The 22350-nt window shown below is 45.7% G+C and overlaps 1 protein-coding gene and 1 long non-coding RNA gene across 2 annotated transcripts; both read right to left on the reverse strand.

The window, feature by feature from the left end:
* Positions 1-1517: 1517 nt before the first annotated feature.
* Positions 1518-11250, reverse strand: LOC123348917 (BPI fold-containing family B member 3-like). Its single transcript, XM_044986615.1, has 15 exons — positions 11139-11250; positions 10675-10789; positions 9701-9805; positions 9213-9353; positions 8743-8803; positions 7986-8049; positions 7119-7210; positions 6242-6424; positions 5319-5372; positions 5057-5221; positions 4885-4952; positions 4077-4119; positions 2922-2985; positions 2730-2806; positions 1518-1881 (listed from the first exon to the last, which is right to left on the reverse strand). The coding sequence occupies exons 1-15, from the start codon at positions 11248-11250 to the stop codon at positions 1852-1854; spliced, it is 1374 nt and encodes a 457-aa protein (XP_044842550.1). The 3' UTR covers positions 1518-1851.
* A 9777-nt stretch (positions 11251-21027) lies between these two features.
* Positions 21028-22195, reverse strand: LOC123348063. The gene is made up of 3 exons (XR_006573158.1): positions 22089-22195; positions 21281-21357; positions 21028-21147 (listed from the first exon to the last, which is right to left on the reverse strand). It is a non-coding gene; the product is annotated as an uncharacterized LOC123348063 (long non-coding RNA).
* Between the last annotated feature and the right edge of the window lie 155 nt (positions 22196-22350).

Here is a 22350-nt window from a genome sequence, read left to right on the forward strand (position 1 = left end):
CAGATAAACGCAGCCAACAGAAGCCCAAGGAACAAAGCCTCTACTTCTACAGAGAGTGATTAGAGGAATAATTAACAAACGGCTTATGGCCTAATTTTCAGAGGTGCTGAGTGTGTGCAGCTCCCACTAACATCCATAGGATCTTTGAAAATCAGGCCATTAGTGGTTAACCTCCTAAGATATTTCCAGAAGATCCGCCTAGATCTGCGGCTGAGGAGCATGCAGCATGAGCGTCCTGCTCAGCTGTTGGGTATAGTGACCTCATCTGTGTGGGGAACACATCTCCTGGCCTCGCAGATAAGGAGCTTCCTTCAAACAGTCTCTTTGAAATGCCAGGCAGACTCCGTGCTCCTCAGCCAGGCAGAGGGGCAAGCAAGAAACTTCCCCTTCCCTGGCTCAGCTGTTCCAAGGCTAGGAAGGATGGCTGCTAGTGGCACTAGATTGGAACTCAAGAGACCTGTGTTCGATTCCTGACTCACCCCCTGTGTGTCTTTGAGCAACTCACTTGGTCTCCCCTGTGCCTCCTCCCCACCTATAAAATGGGGATAATACGGACTGTATTAGGACTGTGAGGTGCTTAGATACTACACTGAGGAGGGCCATGTGAACAGAAAGGCACAGGAGTTGCTCCCACTAGGGGAGCATAGCCGCTGAAAGGGGGCAGAGAGGCTAGTGCAAACACATAGGTAACATTACCTACAGCTCTCCGCGGGAACTGAGACCTTCCTAAGGACACTGTCGCATGTGACTGATGGGTGAACAGACATGCGGGGCGTTGTCTGATTGGTGGGGAAGGGCATTGTGACAGTGCTGCGGCTGGCACTCTGGTCATTATTTGTACTAATTAGGCCCAGCCTCCCTGAGAAGGCCTAATTGTACAGAGGTGTACCTGATTACCAGGCCAGATTGTAGGGTTACCAACCCTCTGGGATTGTCCTGGAGTCTCCAGGAATTAAAGATTAATCTTTTAATTAACAACTATGTCATGTGATAAAACCTCCAGGAATATGTCCAACCAAACTTGGCAACCCTACCAGATTGGGGCAAATTAGCCCATTAGCAGGGACGCTGTATTAAAGGGCACAGGAAGGCTTGCTAAGGGGGGGAAGAGAAGACGAGAAGCAGAAGGCTAGGAGAGCCTGGTGAAGGCAGTCCCCCCTTCCCCACCCTGCTTTTGGAGAAGGGGTTAGAAAGTTGAGATGAAGTGTGGAGACAGGGACCCGGTGGTGTTTACAGAATGAAGGCTGAGCGCAGTCTGCGTTTGTGGAAGGGAGGAGTGGCCCGTCGCAGACATGCATTTAGGGTGGCTCAGGCATTGTGCTGAACTTCAGAAATGTGACCCTTAACGGAGCTGCCTAGCAAACTATGAATGACGCTTCCCCTTTTAGTGTCTTGTCAGATGAAAATTTCTGTATTCGTTGTGTGGCAGTGGGCGTGAGGGGGGCAGGGGAGCATTCTGACAACCTGAGTCTTACAGCAAAGGGGGACAAAACCGCATCAGGAATGCTGAGGCAATGAAAGCTTTTATTGAAAGGGTAACAAGAAATGGAAAGCACCCCCGTGCACAAGGCAGGGCTCTCGGCTCCAAACTCTCCTGAAGCTTAAGCTGACTACAGAAGTTTGCTTAGAAAATCCCAACTATTTTCAACCAAGTAAGCAACAATTTCATTTCTACTAAGTCTTTTCTACAGCTTGATTCAATGATCAGAAGCAGAACAACATTTTGTTTCTATCGTCATAGCCTTGACTCAAAGTGTCATGGGGGAAAAAAGTAAGGAAGTGCAGGGTTCTTCAGTCATGAATTCTCTCCTCCATCCCGGTGCCAGTGGCGGGCTGTCCCTCGTGGAAGGGTTAGGCCAGCGCGTTAACCAATAAAGCGTTCTGTGGGAAAGAGGAGGCACTCGGTCAGGAAAATTCAATTTTCTCTGTGGGATTTTCACCAACTTTTCTCACCTGCGCTAGAGGGACCATTGAAAGAATTAGCAATGGTTAATGGGTGCTACAGTACCAGTACGTAGTACATTAGGGTTCATGGCCCTAGTTTTGATCACAAGTGGAAATCAGATGGAGGTTCAAATCCAATCTATAGCAAACATGTAACGTATCCACCTCACAAAGCTACTGCATGGGTTAGTATAACTCATCGTCTCATCTCAGGAGACAATTTGACTAGAACAAGATGGGGAATAACAAACCGTCACCTAGAGTACGGTTAGAAGATTTGACAGGACATACATGTATGAAATTGTGACAGAATGCGGCTCCTGGTTGCACTATGAAGACTGAGCATTATGTCCCATTCAGTCTGTGGTGAGAACACATGTGTTTCTCAAATAAAGCAGCAGGGTTTGTAAGGTTTTACCATGCCGACAAGGTGGGACATTTCAATTGAAGTCCTTACTTTCAGAAGTGGCCTCTAATTTTCTACTGTATTTCGCACCTGCACTAATTGTGTGTACAATTTTGTGGACACAAAGTATATCACTTAATTGTCGGAATACTTGATTGCAGCAGCTTAGTCAACAAAGTACTATAAAATAAACAGAAGAAAAATGTAGAGAGCAATTCAGAGGCAGAGTTGAGGCTCTTCTTGAAAATTCAGGACCATGACTGGCAGGGTCTAACTGTACAATATGTTACTGCGAAGTCTGAGCAAGTGAGACTCCAGAAAAAGAGACCATCATGAAACTCTACAGGAAACCAACATGAAGAAATGAGCAAACCCTTACATTAATGACTTTGACAAGGCCATTCTCCCAGTTCAGGTTGAGAAGATTAGGCAGAGGAATTTCCACCCCCAGGGCATCTGAAATAAACAAGCAGAAACTGTCAGCCCTGCGCTAAACGGTGTGGTTGTAGCCAATGAGAAAAGACAAGAGAGGGACCCTATGAGACAGAAGACTCAAATATAAAGACCGTACCATTGAGGAGTGGCACGTATACAGCATTGAGTATGTCACTGATTAATGGTTCCAGACGTGCAACCTGCAATGGAGAAAGAAGCATCTTAGTGACCACATATTTTATGACTGAAAAAGAGAACATCTGCCTTTTCATTGTGGAGATATTGAATTTGATCCATTCCATCTCCGGATCAGAATGTCCCCCCACCTGCCGGCTGTTATCATGGGATGGTTTTTAGTAAGCAAGCCAATCATTTCTCAGGTTGAGACATTCCCATTTCACAGATCACAGGAGGAGGACAGCTCATGTCTCAGTTCCCTGCTGGGCCCCAGACTGTCAAGTCACTTCGTTTCTCTGTGACTCTTTTCCTGTAAATGGGGATGATAGCACGTCCCCGCCTTGCTGAGGGCTGTGAGGGTAAATACCTTAAAGATGATCCGGTGCTCAGATACTACACTAAGAGAGGCCATCTAACTCATATAGATAGAAGGTGCTGAACGAGAGGTGCCTTCAGTAAGCTCCCTGCCAGGACCCCCAGTTAGTCCAATCTGTGATGCCCCTTTTTTATTGTAAGTGAGCATCAAGAGTCCGGAGATTGCTTCAGAATCTCCCACTTGCTTTACACCTAATGCCCCGAACTGCTGTTCTCTCCCCACTAGAGATGCCACAGGCTGGGTGTTCACTTATGGAGATCAAAGCTGCCTCTGCTCTAGGATGATGCCTATAAGGGTATAAAACTGAGTGGTGTCAAATTTATTAAGCAAATTCTATCGGTGCAGGACACTCGGAGCTCTTAAAATGCAAATCTTAGGCAAGTGTTTCCCAACTTTTTCAGGACTGAAAGCGGGTGTGTTAATCACAGAAACGACTGACAGGTAATTATGCTCCATTCCCTCCCACCCTCTCCTGCAACCTTCACAAACTCACAAGATGCTCCCAACATGTGCAATTAATTCATGTATTCAAATGCAATTCGTAGAAATCAGAATGGCTTCGTATGAGTGATGATTGAGGAGTCAATTAAAATAATCCTCTCCAGGAACGTGAGAATACCAACGTTTTCTCCAAGAAAAGCTTGGAGACCAACACTTATTAAAACTTCTGTTCCTTATTCCCTGGATACAGTCTCCATCATTATTGTACTTTGTTCAGTGTCTGTGTCATGAACTTACATTGAAATTGCTAATTAGCGAAGAAGCCAGTCTGAGGCCGACTCTACAAAAAATGGAAAAAGTCAAGATAGAGTCAGAGACTATCCTATGCAATATCAACTTTTCCAGTATCTGCATAGCCGGTGGAAAGACATTAGTAGATCAGAGAAAACTAATATTTCACTGGGATGGCAACACAGTTACACACACAAACAGTTTCTCATTAAATCAACAGAACATGGAAAATCTAGGATTTGACCTACCAGTGCCTGATTTCCATAGACTACAACATATTGTAACAATACCATGAAGTCCAACTCTAATCAAGTCTTCGAGTGTTAATGAGATGCCCATTTGGCCTCTGCATTTGTCTTACACATGTACAGAAACAATTTTTGTGAAAACCAAGCTAAAAAATAGAGGGACATTTTTCAGTAACCAAAGCTCCCTAATTATTTTTATTCTTTTCAGAGTCCACATTTAGTAATAGTAATAATTGGAGATATACCAATCTCCTAGAACTGGAAGGGACCTTGAAAGGTCATCAAGTCCAGCCCCCTGCCTTCTCTAGCAGGACCAATTTTTGCCCCAGATCCCTAAGTGGCCCCCTCAAGGATTGAACTCACAACCCTGGGTTTAGCAGGCCAATTTCAAATATCTGTCGTTACCGAAGTGAGCCCAGGGAATCTACTGTAAAGAATTATCAACTCTTTGTATTGAATTTAAATTGTACATTTCCATTTAATCTTGTCTGGTTCACTGCCTGTTGTTCTCCTGAGGAATATTCCTTCCGATATGAATGAGGCACAAGGGACGAAGCCCCATTTACCTTTCCAGAGCTACAGAGATGCGGAGTTTGTTGTCTGAAATGGTAGGCTGGACTCTCAGAACAATATCCTGCAATTAGAGCAAGAAAATAAAGCAAATTCATTCCTTCCTCTCCCATTTCCAAGATTGAAAACAAAACCCCAAGTCATGTAAACTTTTATCTTTATACTTACAGCACCCAGAACAAAGAGAGACTGCTGGGGCAAAGCTGAGGGGAAAACCTCAATGGAAGCAGGGAGCCGCACAGTGACTTTGCCATTTGTCACCGACACTGCAGGCGTTTCCAGAACTCTGATCTTCAGCAGTGGTTGCTGAGACTCTGGCAGCAGTTTGGAGACCTGTGCAAAGTCACCAGACTCAGTTACAGCAAGAAGCAGAAGATTTTGAAGGTAAGAGGGATATGGCAAAAAATCTGAAAAAAATAAAATCACTGACCTCAGGAATGAGAGTGCGAAGGACAGAGGCTGTCAGTGGGATGTCACTGGGAAGCTGAGGGAGAAATACGAAGTGAGTCAGCAAGCTGAATTGCTTCCAAGAAATGGATCCTGCGTAAACCGTTATCCCTGTTAATATTTCTTTGCTCAACCAATTCTCAGGGTTGTTCTACTGGCAGCAGATGATGCAAGTAGCAGTTTGATGAGATTATGCAGATACAGTGGATGATGCAAGGAGAATTGTGTGGCCCAGATTCATTTCTGCTGCCACTTCTCTGACTGCTCCGGGGCTGAACCTGACCCCGAGACTGACAGCCGTTAATTACTAGCAAGCTGACATCCAGCGTGTCATAGCCTGGATTCTGCAAGTCCTTGCACAGGGAGTTGCAGGAAGCCTGTGGTAGCTATGCTCCAAACAAGGCTGAGCTCTGCTACATGTGGGCACAGGTAAGTTGATTTGTCAGTCGTTTGCACTGAGCAGAAGTCTCAAGCCTCTTGTGCCCTTACTCTTAAGAGCACAGAGTAAAGACCTTGCAGGGTATGGGCAGAAAATGGGCTTGTCTCAAGAGACAAGAGCTTAATTGCCAACGAGGGGTGCAGCCGGACTCTCCCCTCTATGACCTTACTGCTACTACTAGATGGATAGAAGTCAGTGGCCATGCAGAAGCCCTCTCAATAAGGCAGGATCAGGTTCCCCTGCTCATCAATGTTTTTACCTTGTGTTCACATGTGCAGCATCCCACCCCTGTGCTGTGCAAGCTCAAGCCCCGTGTGTTATCAAAATGCACAAGGTAGGAATCTTATCCTAAGGAGTCAAACTGTTCCTAGGTCATTCAAGAGCAAAAATAGACGAGGGGCCTAAAGGTGGCATGCCTGGGCAGAAGGCTCAAAGGCAATGGATCCCTTCCGGTTTGCCGCGCTCACCATTTGAGCTGCAATGTCTGTGCTGAGATTCCCAGGCGCCAGCAGCAGCTTGAGCACTGAGCTGAGGAGACACACCGAGAGGCCAAGCTGGGAAGAGCTGCCCACCATGGACGGCAGAGATATGGTTGCTGCTGAGCACGCGGGATCGTCGACTTTATTGCCAAGCAAATCCTCCACTACAGCCTGAAAGAAAGTTTAGAAGGGGCGGGGGGGGAGGGGAACATCCATAAAGCTCCCTACAATGAAATACACTAGTCATTAAGCCAATATCACTGTGGCCAAACTGTATAGTAAGATTCCATTCATAAATAGTTTATAAATGGTCTGTGCACAATTAATAGATGTTTTAATAAATAGTTAATCAATTGTGAAAACATCCAACAGATCAATAGGTTGCTTATAGCCATGGCTTACAAACATCTCTGATATCATCTACTGATGTCCACATAACCATCAACACCACATACTACTGATGTAACGTCTATTAGCCATCTAGCCACTCTTTAGAAATGGAAACTTAATATGAAGCATGACCATTGTTGCTTTAGGCAATGCTAGCATTAGGTGCTTCTGATTGAAGATCAACTTCACATTGTTGTATTAAACTAGCAAATATCTAAGCTGCTGTTCACCTCTCATCCCCGATCATCAAGCTTTAGTGTATGATGAAGTCTACAGAGAGCGAGGAAGTGACAGTAATAATATGACCAGTCACTGGGCTGCAGCCCACAGCCTCTTTGAACGAGTCCTCTGCTGCAGACAACTGGGAAACAGGGGGCTTCTTTGAGAAATCGTCACCACACCGAAGGGGACCACAAGAACCATCCGGCATTGCAGACTCAGGGATGCGCACGCTAAGGAAAGCGACAGCACTTACATTTAAATCCAGTGTGATCACCGCATCACTGACCACGGGGAGGCTCGCTAAAGTGTACTGGAGATTTCCTACCACGCCCAGTGGGACCACGGCTGCAAGGAGACAAAGAGTCTCTTACGATGGGATGAAGGGGAAACGCCCCTGCTCTCTGTTCCTGTTGTTTGTTATTTTTTGTATTCTCATCGCACCTAGGAGTCCAACCAGGGACCAGGACCCCGCTATGGTGGGCGCTGTGCAGACACAGAACAGACTGTCCCTGTGCGGAAGAGCTTACGCACAAAGTATTTCTGGGTATCCCCAATCACCTATTCCCAGCAGAACAGTGCTGAGGGCAGCAGTTCTTGAAAGGACCCGCACTGGGAAGAGAACCTGGAGAGAAACACCCAGCTGCAGCGCTGAGTCGCTCTGAGCAAAGCTTACGAATTGGCTCAGAACTGAGCTGTGAAGCTCTCTCAGGACCAAGTGGCTCTTAGAATGGAGAAGGTTGTAGGCTCCCTGTGGGAAGTCCCAAAGCAGCCATTGAACTTTCCCAGCATCTTCTCTATCAGAAACTTTACAGAGTTTTCCCCCCACATTGGGAAGGTTTGTTCCCATCCCCTGTTCTTTGGATCACTCAGCTCTGAAACAATCTCACCTCCAGCACCAGAGCACTGATTGCTTCTACCGCCTACGGTCTACGGCTGCCCCTTCTGCTGCAGGTCAGCTTAACAATGGCTTAAAGATTTAGAAAACCCAGTGGATCCTTTAGGTGAAATACTCTTGTAAAATCAGATCATTTTTCATATTGCGCAGCTACAAAGTGCTGAACTGGACCAGGGAGGGACTATTTTGGAACAGGAAAGAAGGAGGAAGTGACCAGAGACTTACAGTTCACGGTGCTCAGCAGAGGGTTCACGGTGTCGTCGAGCACGGTATCAATTAAAGGACACAGCTGTAACACACAGAGAAAAGATCCTACTGCACGAGACTCTCCCAGGAACTGGATTCTGTCCCAGGCTGTATCATACTGGTACAGTCATAGGAATATTGCCAGTTCATGAACTTGGCGAGAAGCTGCCGTAATGCAGCCCAGGAAGTTCATTGCCTGCATGGGGAAGCCTCTTAGAAAGCCTCCTCCACACCCTCTCTGCTGACAAATGAAGAGCCAATGCTGGCCTCTCAGAAGGGGTACAATTGTGGTGCACCAAGGGGTGCAGAAGCTTACCTCTCTGCACAGTGCTTGTCCTGAAGCCCATCCCTCTATTAACTCCTGTACAGGATAGTGTGTGGACCCTCTGAACCCAGGTGAACTTCAGCCCAGGGACAAGATTTTCACAGCTTATGTGCACAAAATGCACAGTTAATTCATGTACACATTGACTGGGAATGCGGACTGGAGTAAGTGAGCATGCAGATAGCTAGGCACATGACAACATGCTATTGCACATCACAAGGGCCCAGTTTTCAAAATGGTGGGCCAGCCCCTCCTTAGGGGGTGAGCCTTTACTCTCAGGAATGGTCCTCTCTCGTGAGAGGCGCCCCAATGACTTAGTGCAATAGGGACCACGCAGTTGACTACTTGTTTGCACATTTGGGCTTCTCGGGAATCACTTTGATCCTTGCCACCATTGCTTTGCACACTTACCACTCCAGGAAAGAGGTTCCCAAGGTCCTTGTTTAGGAGAGCTGGACGTAGTCGGAGCACACTAAACAACAGAAGAATATAAAATTAGAGGTGATGCTGGCTAGTAACTGGGAAATTAATGTAATCAGCGCAAGAGAAATCGAACTGCTCGCTCGTAGCTTCACGCTGTCCTCCGCACAGCACAGGGCTGGGATTTTGTTCTGAAATTAATTCAGGAATTCAGGATCTGGCCCAATATTGGGATTAATATGCATCCATGTATAGTGCAGCACAATGCAGAAACTCTCTTGTTTGGCCATTTGAGCCAACCTTTGAAAGAAACATTTGTTCTAGTCACAACAAATGAATACGGCACTGAGGTATCCTAAGTATCAAACACAAGAATTAGCGAATTTATTCTCTTTGAAGATAATAGTAAAAATGGCTGATGCCAGCCCATCTGTGGCTCAGCAGATATCTGTGGTACCCACTTGAGGAGGATCCGAACGTTAACAAGCTGCGTCTTGCAGTCTTCAATGATTAACTTGGGGGCGCCTTCGTTATCCTGTGCCAGTCTGGCTGTTGTGGTAATGTTCACGTCCACCTGGAGATTGAGCACCTTACCTACAAGGCTGAGAGCAGACAGAGGAATTAATTGCATCCATCTTAACAATTGCCCCTGCTGATTGACTGTGCAAGAGAGAGCAGGCTAACGGTCTCTTTACAGGCCGCGTCTACATGCTAAACTGGGGGCTCTCCGATTAACTCACCACCGTTTCACACTATCCTCTCGGTTATTTCTGCACCATGTGAACTTTTAAAGGTGGAAATATGGTTAATAAATGACACCTGCTGATATACACAAGCCTGTGAAAGAAACGGCCCTGTCCACAGAGAGCCGGGGGGACCGCGGCCTGGCCTGAGGTTTCTCCCGTTGCACTCTCTCGCTTTATGGCCCCCTCCCGGGAAGACTACTCACCCTTTGCCTTCAGTTAACACTTGGGTGTAGACGTTCAGCTGGACCCCCACTCCTGGCAGGAGCTTCAGCGACACTTTTGGGAGAGTGAGTTTTTTTATTTCCAGCCTGGAGAACGAAAGAGCACAAGAAGTAGGCAATGGAACGGTAATGCTGAGGACACGGCCTCTCCATAGCCCAGGGTTTGTCCGCTCAGCCCGCCAGTCCCTCTAGAAGTGGCTCCATGAGCTAGAGGGGTTTTCAGTGTGGGAGTTTAAGCTACGTTTTCACAGTGCTTTAGTTCCACTGTGTGCTGGGAACTCTCCCTCCTGCACAAGTAGAACTGAGTACAGGGTTTTTTCCTTCAAGGGCTTATACTAGCTGTTAATACTTTAAAACCCCAAAACAGAGGGGAAAACCCACCAACTGCGATTTCAGCGTCATGCTAGACAGAGCAAGGAATGAGCGATGCTGCTTCAGGTGTCACCATTGGGTGGTTGTGAAGCACACGTAGGTTCATCACTTATTGAATTGCTCATATTGACGGTAACAGGTCATATTCTGGACAGGCGAGTGCATAGGCACATACCCAGAAACATCGTCTCAGCACCACGTGGGACAAACGCTTGCTCCAATCTTAGATCCCCAAAAGATCACGGGGAAGTTGCCCCACTGCTCCTCCCTGACTGGGAGCAGCAGAGGAATGTTATTGGGGGTGGCCAGTGGGTCGGGGTGCACAAGTGGATGATCAGGGCTGACCGAGATGAATGCAGACAGCACGTCCTGCTAGATTATTCTCTCTCATTAGAAACGTATTGGAGTAGGGAGGGGAGGGGAAGGGGCTGCTCATATCCAGAATGGGGCTGGATGTCAGCGCTCCCTTTTGCAACATCTTTGTGCTCCTCGTTGGAAGCTGGTTCTGCCAGTTCCCCCTTCCCCCATTGGCCAGAAATCAGCCCGTGGTTTGTTCACTGACACCTGGGCTGCCCCCAACTTACCCTGTGAGGCCAGTGTCCAGCAGATTTCCCAGGTTGAGGAGCCCCCCATTGCCAGCTGACACGGGTCCTAGCACACTGTTGAGAATGTCACCTCTGTGGAGCAGATCAGCTATAACTGAAGAGATGACCAGTGGTTAGAGGAGGTGAGGCGGGTTCCACCCCCAACTGTGTTGCCTGGGGCACATCTCCTCCCCTGCCCGTGCTGCGGTTTCCCCATTTGTGAAGTGGGTTTGGTGATAGTTTCCCACCTGGATAAAGCCCTTTGAAATCTTTGGGTACAAAGTACTTTATAAGTGCAAGAATGACTCTGATTATCATTGTGACGGATACTCAGTGACTTTGGTACCGCCCGCAGCTTTTCTGTGTAGGAGCAAATGAAAAGAAGGACAAAATGGTTCAGAAAATCCTAATAAATCTGACCCCTTCCACAACACTGAACGGAATAGTATTCTAATAAAACTTACTTTTTCCTAATACGTTTGGATTCACCCTGGAAAGAACCTGAGCAGCGCCATCTAGTCCTTGAGACGGGGTCAGCAGGCCGCCGAAGAGGAGAATGGCCCAGATCTTTAGCATCTTGGCTGTGGTACCTGTGAAAAGGATTCCCAGTCCGTTACACATCAGAGGATGATGATCAGGAACCGTGGTGCCAGAGGGGATTAGAATAGACAGGGAAGGAAGCTGGTTGCACAGAATGAAGGGGAAGCAGAGAGAAAGGAGGAAGGCATGGCAGAGGGGATCCATTTAGGCAACAAGCGGATGAGTGGCAATAGGTACTTGTGCCCAACTCCTGATCCCATTGAAGTTAATGAAGTAAAATTACCATGGATTTAGGAGACAAAACTTGAACCTTCAGTGGATGACTTCCATAATGGAGCCATGTGAAAGGAGCGAGCAGTTATCCCACTTTCCTTACTCCCTCACCTCAGGATAGTTGCGTCATTTTCCTCATTCCATCGGGAATGGTTTCCGGAATTTTTGCATTGGAGTTTGACTGAGAATTTTCTCCCACAAACCAGAACCCGTATCCCACATGCAGGGGAGGCAGAACCTTGTTTGCAACACGACACGTCATGAACGTTAATGGGATGGCAGAGACACAGGTTTCACTGAAGAGTCAGCTAAGAAGGAGTGCAAACCCTTATTACACACAAGCCTCTGATAAAAGCATGAAGTGTCTAAACGTGTTAGAGTCGTTTTTCAAAGACCATGTTAAAGGAAAGGGCAGCAGGAACACGTCACTTTTTTTTTTTTTGGTTTTAAGAGATATTACCAGCTCCGGCCATACAGTCCCTATACTTAAATGGGGGACACAAGTAGAATTAGTATCATCTCAAGAACCAGAATGAACTTTGTCATTGCTCCCATTGCATCAACACATGTACGTGGAAATACAACAACAGAGCAAAAAGCATCAGGATAAAAATTAAGGGTCAAATTCACCTTGGGTCTAAGCACACCTGGTTTATGGAGCTACTCAAGGGATGATTTTAATTATTATTATTTATAAAAGCCTTGAAATAATATTTCAAGAATTCTCAACAACATGCAGCGAGCATACATCTGTGCTTCAAAGTCCATGAAGAGCAGCAATCTCTCTGCTCCCCTTTGTCTGTGATGGTGGATTTGCTTTCGTCCAGGCTTGAGCTAAGAGAATGCTCTTCAGAGAGTAGTTTTGGTCTTACCTTCGCAAGCTCTTGGTCACTAAGAAAAGTCTCAAGAGTTGTCCTCCTTCTCTGCAGCTGACCTGCAACGGGCAGCCCTTATATACAAAAAAAATCTATGACTGGAATGAGGAAAATGACATGACTGAGAAAAAGTCAGGCTAATTGTTTGCGTTGGATAACAAGGTGTGATCTCTGATGTCTTCCAGTGCAAATATTTCCTTATAGATGTGAAAAGTTAGGTAAATTATTGAGCAACATGTATCAAATGCACAGCCTGGTTTCTGGCCAGCATTTAGTTCAGCATTCCAGCTGCGAATCCATAAGGGTTGATCTAAAAGATCCTTGCCTCTTTGCTAGTCTAGTGCAGTGAGTTTTTTGCCTTGCTGCTCAGCTGAGTAGTAAAACTGGGATTGGCTGTAGGGTTGGTTGAAAATCTTCCATAGAAGCAGGTTTTGATGGATATGTGGGTTTTTCATTAAATGAGGTGGGGGTGGGGGAGAGAGAAAAAAATTGTCTGCTTTCCTCGGAAAGTTTCAACTTATAAGAAAACCTGACCACCTGAAAACAAAAACCTTTTCAGTTTTCAGCCAAATACCAAAAAAAAAAAAAAAAAAAAAAATCAGCTAAACTCAAAACACTACAATTCAGAAATGCCACCACAGGGGCCTCGTGCAATTTGTAGTTCGGGTATCTCATGCCCACGTCCACCTCTACAGGCTGGGTTCTCCAGCTAGACTACATCTCCCATGATGCACCACAACCAGGGGCTCCCAGCATGCACTGTGATGGCTTAGCAAGGGGGAGACTATGGTGTATCCTTGGAAATGAAGCCCAGCATACACAGAAGAATGAAGGTGTGGGGCACTTGAACTATAACTCTCATGAGGCACTGCAGCATCATTTCCAATTTGAAATTTTTGGTTTTCAGCAAGAAATTTTTGGTTTTCCATTTTTCACCAAAAAGTCAAAATGTTCTGTGGAAAATGTCAACAAAAACAATTCTCCAGCCATCAATTAGTGTGGCCTAAATCTGTTCAGTTTGGTTGAAGCTGGTGAAGTACAGGTAGGAGCTAGCGAGGAACAGTCAAGAGTCCATTTAAATATAACACATGAAGGCAGGCAACCCGAATATTGACAAAATGTACAAGTGCTTATATACAAATGCTAGAAATCTAAATACTAAGAATGGTGAACTAGAGTGCCTGACATGAAATGAGGATATGATATAATGGGCATCATGGAAATGGAATGAGGATAATCAGTGGGACAGGGTAAAACCCAGATACAAAATATATAGGAATGAGAGAATAGGTTGCATTGGTTGGGGGAGTGGCACTAGATGTTAAAGAAAGCATAAAGTAACAATCTTAAATGCATCCAACTGTACCATAGAGTCTCTATGGCTAGAAATTCCATGCTTGAACAATAGGAGTATAGCAGTAGGAACATACTACTGACAACCTGACCAGGATGGGGACGGTGATTATAAAATGCTCAGGGAGAGCAGAGAGGCTTAAAAGGCAGGAAATAATAATGGGGAATTTCAACTGTCTTCCTATTGAATGAGTTCATGTCACCTCAGGAAGGGAGACAAAGATAACATTTCTGCTGACTGACTCCTGGAGCAGCTAGTCCTGGAACCCACAAGAGGAGAGGCAATTCTTGAGTTAGTCCTAAATGGAGCACAGGCTCTGGCCCAAGAGGCAAATATAGCCGAACCATTCAGTGATAGCAACCGTAATGTCATTACATTTAAGATCTTTGGTGGGGGAGGGGAAATACCAAAGAAACCCACCACTGTAGCATTTAACTCAGGAGTAGGCAACCTATGGCACGGGTGCCGAAGGTGGCACGTGAGCTGATTTTCACTCACACTGCCCGGGTCCTGGTCACCGGTCCGGGGAGCTCTGCATTTTAATTTAATTTTAAATGAAGCTTCCTAAACATTTTAAAAACCTTCTTTACTTAACTAAACTATTGTTGTATGTAATCTATTATAGACTTATAGAAAGAGACCTTCTAAAAACGTTACAATGTATGACTGGCATATGAAACCTTAAATTAGAGTGAATAAATGAAGACTCAGCACAGCACTTCTGAAAGGTTGCTGACCCCTGCTTTAATTTCAAGAAGGGGAACTACACAAAAACGAGGCAGCTACTTAAACAGAAATGAAAAGGAACAGTCACAATAGTAAAATGCCTGCCGGCTGCAAGGAGACTATTAAAAATACCATAGTAGAGGCTCAGACTAAATGTATGCCCCAAGTTGAAAGTAAGAGGACCAAAAAATGCCACTATGGCTAAACAGGAGCGTAAAAGAAGCAGTTAGAAGCAAGAAAGCATTTGACCCTTGGGCGTGAAATCCAACTGAGGAAAACAGAAAGGAGCATAAACTCTGGCAAGTCAAGTACAAAAGTATAATAAGGCAGGCCAAGAAAGTGAGTTGCTCTTTAACTTCTAGAGACACAAAAACTAACAGCAAAACTTTTTTTTAAATACATCAGAAGCAGGAAGCCTGTCAAACAGGCATTGGGGCCACTGGATGATCGAGATGTTAAAGGAGCACTCGAGCACAATAAGACCACTGAGGACAAAACTAAATGAATTCTTTGCATCAGTCTTCATGACTGAGGATATGCAGAAGATCCCCACACCTGAGCCATTTTTTTTAGGTGACAAATCTGAGGAACTGTCCCAGGTAGAGGAATCATTAGAGGAGGTTTTGGAACAAATTGATAAATGAAACAGCAATAAGTCACCAGGACCAGATGGTATCACCCAAGAGTTCTGAAAGGAACTCAAATGTGAAACTGCAGAACTACTAACTGTGGTATGTAACCTATCATTTAAACCAGTCTCTGCACCATATGACTGGAGGATCGCTAATGTAACTGATTTTTAAAAAAGGCTCCAGAGGTGATCCCGGCAATTACAGGCCTGTAAGCCTGACTTCAGTATCAGGCAAACTGGTTGAAATGATAGTAAAGAACAGAATTATCAGACACAATAATGTTGGAGAAGAGGCAACATGGCTTTTGTAAAGGGATCTCACAAAACTGGGTGTCTGGGCAACAAAATGGCAGATGGAATCCAATACTGATAAGTGCAAAGCAATGCACATGGGAAAACATAATCCCAACTACACAAATGATGGTGTCTAAATTAGCTGATATCACTCAAGAAAAATCTGTATGATGGTCACAGCACTGACCAGCCAAGGGAAAGAGGAAGCCATGTGAGTTAATACAGGGCTCAAGGTCCAGAAGTCAGGAGGAATCTAGGCTGTAGGCACTGATTTTTTTGGCCTGGTGCTGGCACCACAATAAATTATAACCCACCCACTGCACGGTGTGCATGTTTCCTGCCCTAGTTGGCACATTAAGCAGTACCCATGAGGACTTGTCTCCGCTGAGTCACTGAGTGACCACACACAATGCACTGAGGGCCAGCTTGTGGCATAAAGTCACTGGGTCATGTGGAGGTGCCTCTTCTATTTGGTAGAGCCAGGTCTATGAGCCATCCACCTGGGAGAGAGGGTCCCAGGGATGCACCGATAGAGCAGTCCCTGCAGGCAAAGAGGGATCGGTGGGGTACATGATTAGTTGTGAATGAACCATTAGAGAGACTCCCAAATGGGATTCTCTGCACTTGTGAGGCGCAATGCAGGACCCACCAGAAAAGCACCTGCTCAGATTTAACACTTTGTTTAAACTTCTGATGGAAAGACCTGGCCGCAGAGGATTAGCTGAGATGGCTTTTGTCTCACACTACTTCCAGCTTTAAAGATCTCATCTTACAGCCAAAGTCAGCATAGGAGAGGTGCCAAGGTACTTATAATGCTGCCATTATCCCAGCAACTTAATCACTCACTAACCTCAAAAGAACAATGGGTTTCATTGCTGGCTAGAACATGACATGTAATGAAATATGTGTGTGCGTTGATAAAGGAGTATTGTGCTATCAGCTCATCTGAGTCACATCAAACTTTGAGTGGATGAAAATAATAATCATGAAATCAGCATAAGCACAGCTCTGGTAAATGTCACTGGGATTAATCAAGAAGGCCGGACTGTGTAATAATGGGATCCCTTTCCATGACAAAGAGCCACTGCTCATTAGTGACCTTTCATTCATGCTCATAAGTTGGCTTCCTGTCAGCTGTAGTCAAATAGAGACGTCAATGGAGATCTTGTGCCTGTTTTAAGGGCACCATAATGGCATTACATATGTTGTGCAAATTGAAGGGGATTTTCCTAAAAAGATTCAAATTGAGACCAGTTCTAAGGTACTTTCATAAAAGTAACTTGCAAGACACAACGATTAAGAAATTAAATTATTGTAGGAAGAAAGGAATAGAGATGAAATTGGAGGAGATGAGACTCTAGTTCAAAAGGAGATGAACAGGATGAATATGTGATTTTGGGGCCAGTAATCACCGTGCAATCTTAATTGGAAAGCAGATAACATACCTAAGCGGAGACTCTGGCTTGTCTACACTTGAAATGGTACAGTGGCAGAGCTGCACCACTTCAGAGCAGACGGTACCTATGCCAACGGGACAGGTTCGCCCATCGGCACAGGGAATCCACCCTCCGAGAGGCAGTAGCTAGGTTGATGGAAGAATTCTTCCAGTGACAGTGCTGTCTACACAGGGGCTTGGGCATCTTAACTACGCTGCTCAGAGGGGTGGATTTTTCACACCCTTGAGTGACAGTTACGCTGACTTAGTTGAGAGAGCTGGGGACTAGGGAGACGGAAACCGGTATTGTGAATGTGTGGGAGAGATGAACAATTGAAATCAGGTGATGGGAGACTAAAGATGTTATGGAGTCCGGCTATGTGTCTCCTTCAGCCTAAAGGGCCCCATGTGCCTGACTCCATTAACATGCATAGTGAAGGGAAAATAGGCTCCCAGGGCCAGATTCCAAATGCAGCGATTGTGGTAAGGCCACTGGCGTCAGCTGAGCAATCTGGGTTCATATGAATGCGACTTAGAGCAGAATCTGGCCTGCAGGATTTTTGGATATTCCTGTATCACTGAGCTCAACACAGCACAGAAAAAAACTTTTTACCCTGACTTAAAAGACTCAGACACCTTGGGTGCTCTATGCTGCACCACGGGGATCACTCTTATACAAGTGGTAGCCTCTCTGCCCATATACACCCCATCCCTGCTGCCAGAGGGAAGGAGATGTGGGCTGGGATGCCCCTGTACTGTGCTAGTCTCCAGCTGTGCTTTCAGCCCCTAGGGGCCAGTAGCAGCCAACATAAGTTAGAGCTGTCCAGAGGCTTCTCTAACTTGTGTCTGGAAACAGAGACCTATTCATGGTCTACATGCAGTGCAGGTGGGTGATGCAGGACTAGGGCCATGCATACTCCCCCAAATCAGCTTCCAATAGCCCTTACACCACACACCTCATGGCTTTATCATAACTGCCAAAAACTAAGGTTTGGGGCCTGCAAAGAGTGTTTGGTGGGAAATCAAAGAGACACCATCTGGGATTTGCCATCTGATTTGGGTTTTCCCTGTGAGCTCATCGAAAGATATTTTGATTTTTTTTCCTTCCATCAGACTTCAAGCTTGGTTCTCATCAGCTGCCAAAGGAACAAGAATGAAGATCTTCATTTTTTCTTGGAATTGAAAAGAATATTTGCTAAGCTATGGGGAGAGAAGGTACAAAAAAATCTCTCTCACAGGGAAATCTCTCTGCAGCTTATGGCTGCTCTTTTCTTTGATTAGAATTTTTTGCTGAGGACTGTACCTCTGTATGCCAAGTGTGGAAGGCATTTAAGAGATTGGACCATAGTATTGTGCACCCAAAATCCAAATGAATGACTACAAATGAGTGATGAAGGGAGCCGTGAGCAGCAGTACGGTCTTGTCCACATTTGTTAAACGGCTTCTTTATTGCAAACACAGACAATACAAGGACCAACTTTTCCAAAATGGCTGGGTTAAAAAAAACCCCAACAACGCTTTGCCCATGTGACAAGGGAAGAGTTTTATGGGATCGTGGGTAATGTACTGAACATGTGAGAAAATAATAAACAAATACGACCTTGAGAAGTAGCACGTTTGCGCAGACCCTGGAAGCAGACCTCCTAGACGCTCAGTGCAAAAGGAGAAGGTATCAGGCAAGCTGAAAATTCAGCTGGGGGGTGAGTGAGTGGGGAAGAACCCTTCTATTGCAAGAGTCCAACTTGTTTTGGCAACTTCTGGAACTTTAAACTGCATTCTACTGCTCAGCCACTAGGTGCAGTGTATGTACCTCATCTTATGTACAGGAACCTCAGCTGTACCTGGCAGAGCATTAGGGGACCGTGTGGTGTGTATAAGCAAGCTCTGAGACCAGTCCAGATCTGGTACCGACGTACATGACAAACCAGATGCCCCCCAAGCTGGGACTGACCAAAAAGTGCTGAGTAATTCCCACCCTGATTGAGTCTGTGCCAGTCACATCTCACCAGGGCCCCCCAGCAGTGACTGGCTGTTTCTATCACATTTCATCTCTTGCACTTCGACACATCATCACCGCTGTGCAGGAGAAAACACCACCACCACCACCTGAAATTGAGACGTAGCTTGGTATCCCATGGAGAAAAGGCAACGTGCCTTAGTGGGGCAAGGCAGTTACGGGTGAGAGTGGTCTGTACAGTGCAGCCATGAGGGATCTCCAGCCTGTGTCTCAAACTGTGCTCAGCTCCCATGGTGATGCCAGAACAAGAGTTAACGTAACACAATAGGGCACGTTTTCAGCCACGAATCAGTTTCCTTTTATGGAGCTTTTGTGCCCTGCTCTCTGACCCAGTGGCAGTGAAGGGAGCCATAGCATTGACCTTTGCCTCTGATCTACGTGCATGGTGCCCAGTCTCTCCCAGCAGGCAAGAGGCCCTGGAGTTTGCTGCCATACTGTCCCATTCCCACTAGGTCTTCTCCCGCTTTTAGTATCGTAAGCGTCGCAAGCCTCTACCATTCTGGGCAGCCCATAAATCCAGCACTCCCAGCGGTCACACATGGCACAGTCAGAGCCCAGCCTGGCAGGATGTCAGGACCCACAGGGTCCTAGAAGGCAACCGTAGGAATGAGATTTAACTACATTCAGAAGGACATAAGAACGGCCAGACTGGGTCAGACCAAAGGTCCATCTAGCCCACTATCCTGTCTTCCAACAGCAGCCAATGCCAGGTGCCCCAGAGGGAATGAACAGAACAGGGAATCATCAAGTGATCCATCCCCTGTCGCCCCATCCCAGCTTCTGGCAAACACAGGCAAGGGACACCATCCCTGCCCAGCCTGGCTCATAGCCATTGATGGACCTATCCTCCATAAATGTATCTAGTTCTTTTCTGAACCCTGTTATACTCTTGGCCTTCACAACATCCTCTGGCAAGGAGTTCCACAGGTTGACTGTGTGTTGTGTGACAAAAAACTTCCTTGTTTTAAACCTGCTGCCTATTAATTTCATTTGGTGACCCCTAGTTCTTGTGTTATAAGAAGGTAAATAACACTTCCTTATTTACTTTCTCCACACCAGTCATGATTTTATAGACCTTTATCATATCACCCCTTAGCCATCTCTTTTCTAAGCTGAAAAGTCCCAGGTTTATTAATCTCTCCTCATACGGCAGCCATTCCATAGCCCTAATCATTTTTGTTGCCCTTTTCTGAACCTTTTCCAATTCCAATATATGTTTTTTGAGATGGGGCGACCACATGTGCACACAATACAGCTGCTGGTCATTTGTTCCCAGGCACCTACCTAGCTAAAATGAAGGGAATCAGTGTTCCATTTGCTCTCTTGAAATACCCCTGCGTAGACAGCAGTTGCCATGGACAGTGTGTGCGCTGACCAGCTGCAGAATGCTGCATACTCAGAGGTTAATAACAACCCAGTGAACTTGCAAAACTGTTTTTATAGATTTTTAAGAAAAATACATGTTCCCTTTCCTTTGTTAGATTTGCCATTGAGAGACCTGGGTCATGTTAGAGAGGGGTCCAGGCTGTGGAGTTCAAAACTGTAATCAGACCCAAATCCAAACTTCCCTAACATTTGGGGATGCTCAGATTCACTTTTCTGCTTCAGCACATTTTAGAGATCGGCCCAGGTCACATCCAGATCTGGATGGGCGCTAGCAGTGCCAGATCCAGTCGTGGTTGGGTTCGGGATATATCGGAACCAGTTCGTTTGTAACTCCAGAGCATATTTCAGCACAATGTTGCATGACTGGGAGTCTGCTCAAGGCAGGCTCAGGACCAGAAGGGGTTGGAGAGCACTGGCAAAGTTGTGTGGCGGCATCTGCTCAGTGTCGTCCTGCCTAGCACCCTTTAGTTCCTCACAGTCCTGGACTCTGCAGCCAGACACAGCCGGTAAGACCTTCTGAAAAGAGGAAACACCAAGAATGCAGAGAAAGAAACTAGAATCTTTTATCGCAATGGCATATGAAATGTGAAACTCCACTGCCCACAGTGCACTGCTGTTCTAAACTCCTGTGAAGGCTACAAGCTATAACAAAACGTCACTGAGAAAATTACAGAGATTAATTATATTCAAGCAAAGGAGCAGCCCTTTAATTGCGCTACAGGCAGAGCCCAGCATACGTCAGTTACTGGGAGCGGTGTTGCCTTTTTATTTTAGTTCTAGAGAGCCAAAATATTGAATCAAAATGAAAAGAGGAAGAAATGCTTCCGGGGACACCAGACTTGCTGTTCTCCATCTCGCTGACTCTTTCCAGTGGTGCTGAATAGTGCAGTGACGCCTCCTGGATCAGCTTGATGTGGCTTTTACATTCAGCACAAGAGCATTCTGACAGAAGTAAAACATGTCACAAATATTAGTCACCAGCTAGTTCAGCGCTTAGATCCCTATGTGCTGACTACCAGCACAGACCATGCAACATACAGAAAAGCATGTGGCAAGTCAGTCTCCATACACTTACCTCAGACATGCTAATATCAGCATTTGCATATTTCATGCCTAGCAGGTGAGGCAGAGGGATCCCTTCTTGCAGTGTCCCTGAAATACGCAAACAGAAACCAGGGTGAGAACTGCCTTGGGCAGTTGAAGACACTAGCAATGTCTAGTCACTTCTCCCCTAGTCTCCTGCAGCAATCCCAACTTCTGTTAAAAATGCCTAGAAGATTTTTTGTGTGCACCAAGAAGGAAAATTCCTCAAGATAGACTATTCTGTTATTCCAATGGCACATTTTCCATTCCAAATATCGATCTAATGCCCAATAGCTAGACTGGGCCTTCTGTGTATTTTGTGATCAGCAAACCTAAGGAAAGCTAAGGTCAGATGAGCCCACTGGTGTTTGGAGATTTCCAAAACGTACTGAATTTATTAAAATGATCTCCAGTTTCCCATGGGATCTAGTTTTTATTTTGCCAGCAGGTACCATATTCAAAGAGCTTCCAAGAATGCACCTGTGGTGCATCTGTTTTGCATGCATAGACCTCAGGTTTCCATGAGCAACTGCACATGCAAGTGAGCATGAGAACATACACACATTACCGGGTCTGAATGCCCAAATGCAAGTTCTGCATGTGCAAAATGGCTATGTCTGCAATTTGACTGGGCACAGTTATTCACCAACTCGTGAAAGTGAAAGTTAGAAAGGCTTTGCTAGGTCAGTTAGTCCATGCCACTGTCAGAAAAGGTTATTTCAGTCTAAAGAAAGTACCGGTAGTCACGGTATCTGAGAAGGATAAACAGTTTACAAAATGAAACCATCTCATCACCTTACCATTGATTGTTGGCACATATGCAGCTTCAATAATATTCACCAAAAACCCCTTCACCAGCAACTCCTGAAAAGAGAGAAGTGATCTACTAATCCTGCCACAAGCAGCATCCACCCAGTCATTTTATATTTGCTCTGATTTCACTGATGCAGACATCCAGTTGCAATGGCCCCAAATTCACACTAATTTCCTGTTGTTTTGAGAACCGGATGGACAAATTTGAAAAATTCAAAATTTCAAAGGAAAATGACCATCCCCTCATTT

The sequence above is a fragment of the Mauremys mutica genome, chromosome 13 (assembly GCF_020497125.1).
Source record: "Mauremys mutica isolate MM-2020 ecotype Southern chromosome 13, ASM2049712v1, whole genome shotgun sequence".
In the NCBI taxonomy this organism is placed as follows: Eukaryota; Metazoa; Chordata; order Testudines; family Geoemydidae; genus Mauremys; species Mauremys mutica.